The 5,885-nt window shown below is 29.3% G+C and overlaps 1 protein-coding gene across 1 annotated transcript in view; it reads right to left on the bottom strand.

Annotated features, from left to right (window-relative positions):
* Positions 1–5,079, bottom strand: part of LOC106459675 (phosphatidylinositol transfer protein alpha isoform-like) — a 38,756-nt gene extending 33,677 nt beyond the window's left edge. The window contains exon 1 of the mRNA XM_022386210.1: positions 4,994–5,079. Within this exon, the coding sequence (XP_022241918.1) occupies positions 4,994–5,010 (17 nt within the window). The 5' untranslated portion in view covers positions 5,011–5,079. The remainder of the gene's footprint in view (positions 1–4,993) is intronic.
* Positions 5,080–5,885: the final 806 nt, after the last annotated feature.

Raw genomic sequence — 5,885 nt, 5'->3', positions numbered from 1 at the left:
GCTATTTTGAAGCAAGTTCTTAAACTTATTTTTCTGAAAACATAGAACAGTAAATAAAGAAGTAAAGCAAACAATTATCTCTTCTAGTTATGACCTTTATACCCAGTTGCTGCTTGACAGAGGTAGCTAAGTCTTTAAAAATGTTGCTCATGGAGGATATGAAACAAAATAATTATTTTATTTTATATATACTTTTGAATAACTAAAAAATCATAAGTTACTACATCAATACCATAGAATTCCACTATAATAAAGATGTATTTTAGTCTAAAAAAATATGAAATTTCGAGCAGACAAAAGACACCCTACCACCTTGAAATATTGGTTCAAAAGAAAGAAATGGCCTCCAAGCCCATTAAAATGGCTGAAAAAGCCACTAGGGGGACATTCTGAGCTTTCCGATTGGTTATTCATGTTATATATAGAAGTGTATATAAGGGAGCATTTTCAAAAATGAAAAGAGGTGGATGGGGTGCCACTGTTTTTGATTTATTACATGAGCAACATGTTAGCAAATGGAAAAGATAAGACATTCTTATTTTATATTCTAGCTTGTCAATATCAGGAATTTGAGTTCCTAATTTGTACGAAACTATATACTTAGCATTTTGACTTCACAAATATCTAATTTGGACCAGTGCTGCATTCAACATACCATGTAAAAAAAATTTGTTGTTTATCTGTGTTTAATATTTATTTTTAAATTAAGAAATTGAGTAATATATAGTACTAAAATTTGAATTATAATCTACAGTTTGATGCAGTTCATTAAAATTTTGAATGCGAGTTAAAAATGAGATGATATGGCCTTTCACCCATGACCCATCTCGAAAGGGTTAACAAATATCACAATTTAAATAAAAACAGTAATTCTAAATCTATTTCAAAAACTATTATTTTGTTACTTTGTGAAATATAGTTAGTGGAATTTGAAAAGAAAAATTTCAAGAAATATTTGAACTTTGATCTCTGCACAGGTCCAATAAATATCACTTATAAACAAGGCCCTTTAAATTCTTTAAAATAATTTCTCAGGCCCATCCTAAAGTATAGATTTATATTTACCCAGAACTTGACATTTCTGAAACACGGAATTAACAAAGATTTTTTTTTTCATGTGACTTTCCTGTTCTTTCAATGTTTATTTCAAAAGCTTTGTGTTCATGAGCTGGACCACTTAGCCTCCAAATAAGATTGAACCATTGTCTAAATGTGTATCTGCATCACTGTAATGTACATAACATTTAGTTATGGAATACTGTGTGGTTTCTAACAAGTGACTAGCAAAATAAGTTCTCATACTAGGGCTAGGCTTTAAAATATTTTTTGTTTGCTGTAACCCTACATGGATTTAAAATTTACAAAAGGCTATTTTTTAAATTGTTTGTCAAAAGATTTTTTTTGGAAATATTACTAGTTCCATCATCACCTGAAACACAGCATGTTAAACCATGAATACTATTACTATCAACATTTATTCTATGAAGAGAATTACAAAAATTTTTAGGACACGGACACACTGAACAGACTTGTGTTCACCATGTTGTTAATGTATACTCAATAGTAAATTCTCCCTCACTAGGTCACGTATATATATCTATTAATTTAGTGTAAAGGGTCCTAGGAACAAGATAAGCCATGCTGTCAAACTTCTCTACATTAGCCAATAACCATTGAGCTGTTGACTGGTAATCAGGTGATGCCCTGCCACATCATTGCAGACTACGTGGATTTCTGAAAAAAATATTCTAACCATGATACTGCGATAAAAATTTTATTCAAGTTGGCAAATTTTGTTAGATGTGTCAGTATATCTGCAGAAATTGGTGAAAATAAAAATTTCCCAGGTCATAATGTCAAAAAAATCTTTCAATTGGCCCCAATTTCAGAAGGTCAGTCAGGTTACAGCAAATAGAAATATTTTTAAGCCTGGCTCCTAAAGAACAAAGAATTTTAATGCAAAGTTCATAAAACTCTTGAACTTTTTGAAAAAGTTTTCATTTGTGATAATCTTTTTTTCTTATATTGTATTTTTCAAAACTACAGTAATATTCTTGTATGAAAAGACCTAAGGATATTTGGGGTTATTAAATATGGTAAGCTAAGAGTTCTGCAACAACAAACTATTTAGATGACAAAAAAGCTTTTATTGTATGAATTAGTAAATTTATTATTACACAAAGAGCATATACATGTCCAAGAATTCCTTAGTTATTGAAAAAACTAATTAAAAAAACTGAGTGTGAACAAAACTTAAAAAATATTACCTATGTCAGTGTAGGCTTAGGATGAGTGTAAATTATGTTTCTACCAGTTAAAGCTTTTACTGTTCACCAGCATTCTGTTATTTTCATGGCTACATAACTGCTTCAAAATGTAAAGAAAAATAACTGATGAAAATTAAACAAGTTAAATCTAATTGGACAAATAAAAAGGAACTTTCAGATCAAAATATTTTTTAAAAATCCAATTTTTTTTCTTGCATAGTTTTTAATAGTTACTTTATCTGTAAGAGCTTATACAAACAGAGTAAATGAGAAAATGAGTACGTCATTAAAGAAATACAGACCCGAAAGTTGGTTTTATTGAAAAACAACTACTGGATACATTTACATGATTTTAGGAATACAATGAAAAAACAACAACTGTAATATAAAAGAGTATTTTTTTTATATTTTTTTAAAAACAGCATTTCACAACAAAAAGTTACAACCTAAAATACTACACACATACAAAACCAAATTATATACTTTTTTTCAAACACAAACTTCATATTATGTAGAAGTGTGTTCCAAATTTTGAGCAATTAAGTTATGTATTTTAAGTGTGAGAACAAAACAAACACGGTGACACAGTATCACCCAACAGACTCAAAGACGGTTAAAATTAGGAGTAATATTAGCAACCATGCAATCCTCAGAACATTTAAAAGCTCAGCCACTTCATAGTTCTTATATACACAGATATAAAACTTTCTAACCTTTAACATACTTAAAAATACTTATTGGTGTTAATTTGAATATTATCTGTCAGCTGCTTCTCATGAGCCTTTTCAATTTCATAATCTATCTTTAACTAAATCCCTAGCTTTTCTATAGCTCTTTCCATTGTATTTGTCAACTTAAATATCTTAAACTTCTGGCACTTATCCTTGATTTCTTTATTATACCACTTAGGTTTGATCTTCCCTGTTATCCTTTTCTTTAAGAAAATACATATTTTGAATTAAAAGCAATTTATTTTGAAGTATTTCCCAAACCTGTTCTACATCATCTTTTAACTCATTATTCCAGTTCATTGATAAATCTTGTCTCGTAGCCCCAAATTAACTTTCTGAAAACTCGAAACTAAAGTTTCATCTTAACATGTAGCAAAATATCAAACCTAACTGTACAATTATCACGTTTCCCACAGTTCAACTCTCATAACCACATTCTCATTAGTTGTTAGCAATACATTCAAAATTAGTTGGCTCTAGGGAAATGTCTTGCAGTGCTTCTTTTAATTTTTTCTATACTTTACTCTTACATTTTGCTTTTTTTTTTAAGTCACTGACTATTAAACTGGTAAATAATTAATATTATCACCTTTTGGTAAGAGCAAGCTATCTAGTTCATCTATAGATCAAAAAAGAAAATGAACATGGTAATTAGTATAGTTAATTAAATAAGGTATTATTACATTCTCACTTAAATTATTAGAATGCTTTGTTTCATCAAGTGAGTACTCTTGCTCATAGTGATATTTTTGGCTATAAACCCAATAATAGCTGATGAGATTTATTTAGCTTAGGTCTAGGTTAGTCCTAAATGCAAATATTCTCGATATATAATAATCTTTATAATAAAATGATAAAAAGGCTATGGCTATTGACACAGACAGGAAGGTGGCAATAAAAGCCACTGACGTACTAGTTCAACTGACTGGTGGCAGTCACTACTACAGAAAACCCATTGACACAGACATCTACAGTTTAAATTAGTCTGCCCGACTAACTCCAATAGTTCACGTAATTTGTCACAAAATGGACGACATTAGTAGCAGTAGCAGGAAAGAATATCAACAGATACACGTTGGGATAGCCTCTTCTTCTTTCTGTAAATTTAAAACTAGTCTAGATCACCTTAAAAGGAAAGGATTTCATGTCTTTAACAGCCAGACTGGGGAAGACTATAATTGCAAAAGGGCAGGTTAAAAGTACTCAAATGAATTAATCGATTCATCACAGTTTAAATATATATATATATATATACATATATATACTACAATGTGCAATGTGTACAGTGTCATGCAGTTGTTGTATCACTCTTCTTGTGTATATTTACTTCGAAGAAAAAAGCTTAAATCTTTTGTTGTTGCTGTATGGTGGTTTTAATTGCCAGTCTTATTGGCATCATTAGCCCCTTCGTAATAAAAATATAACTAGATATATTAAACATTATAACTAATACTGTTACTGTTGCTTAAACTAAAGTAACAGTAAAAAAAAAAAAAAGAGTTGAGTAAGCTATACCACAAATACTAATTGTTAGCTTCAAGTTCCATCATAGATGCATCATGAGAAATTGGAGAAGTGAAGAAGTTTTTAACTTAGTTATAAGTTTGTAACACTAATTGACTAAATAAATTAACACAGTAACTAGCAGTAAACTTTAGATTAAATGTAATGCCAATAATATTATTACTAATAATATTAACTTAGCAACAGTATTGCTTAAACCTAAAGTTTAGGCTATAAATTATAATTATACTTATATCCTATTCACAATAACTTATATGTAATAAGTTGAATAACATCAAGGAGTTTTAACTTCTAAAACTTAAATTAAAAGTAAAAGTTCTATTCTAAGAATTAGAATGTAACTTGTAAGTACTAAAATAGCGAATATTAAATTACACCTATCTGAAGGCTAATTATTTACTTCCCAATTACATGTTTTCTATCAAAATAACAAATATATAAACTTTCATAAATGTTATGATATATACTTACAATTCTTTGATCAACATTCTGCTGTTTTCAATATAAATTTATAATAAGAAACCATGAAACACCTCCTTCCTTGTACTTAGTTCATGAATCCGCTGTTAAAACAGTTTTGGAAAACCAGAAGGATATTTTTATAGCATGTTAAATAATATTCATTTGTTTATTATATCAATAAAATCAGATAAAAACATTTTATTAATATGATATATTTCAAATACAAAATTCTAAATGTATTACATGTAAATGAAGTGAGAAAATATTGCAACATAATCTAAAAAAAGTACATACAAAATAACATATCACCTTTTCTGATTTTGCTAAAATCAAAATTTTAATGATATAATAATATCATCTTATTTTTCTTTGGAATTATATAACAATTTCAGGTTATTCACGAAACAAGGCTGTTTGACCGATTTTACGCATCGTGAATATTCAGTTATTGAACTTTTATCTTTTTTTTTACTTTAAATTGCATGACAGGTTCCTTAACCATGACTCATTGAATTTGAAGGAAATATGAATGAACTGTGATGTATGGCAAAAACTTTTGATAAGTTGCTATACAAAAGATTAGCTAAGGAAATCACGTCCCGTACCATTCATTCAAGTATCCTCCGATGGGGCAGCAGTAACTTACGGACTTACAACGATAGAATTCGAAGTTTTATTATTCGCAGTGAACACAGTAATAGCCCAATGTGGCTTTGCTCTGAGTCAAACAAATTCACTCAGGTGGCCTTTCACACTTCTCAGAAAGGGATACTTTTTCAAAGACAAACTCTCGTGTAAAATGACATAGAAATCTATCTATCTATATATTGTTGCGTCAGCGAGATCACGTGACTATTCTCACGCCCTCTGCTTTCTAGAACTATCCTGTACCTTGGCGAAT

This window comes from Limulus polyphemus, unplaced genomic scaffold (genome assembly GCF_000517525.1).
Source record: "Limulus polyphemus unplaced genomic scaffold, Limulus_polyphemus-2.1.2 Scaffold647, whole genome shotgun sequence".
Taxonomy (NCBI): Eukaryota; Metazoa; Arthropoda; class Merostomata; order Xiphosura; family Limulidae; genus Limulus; species Limulus polyphemus.
The sequence above is the reverse complement of the archived record's forward strand: the minus strand, read 5'-3'. Positions and strand labels throughout refer to the sequence as shown.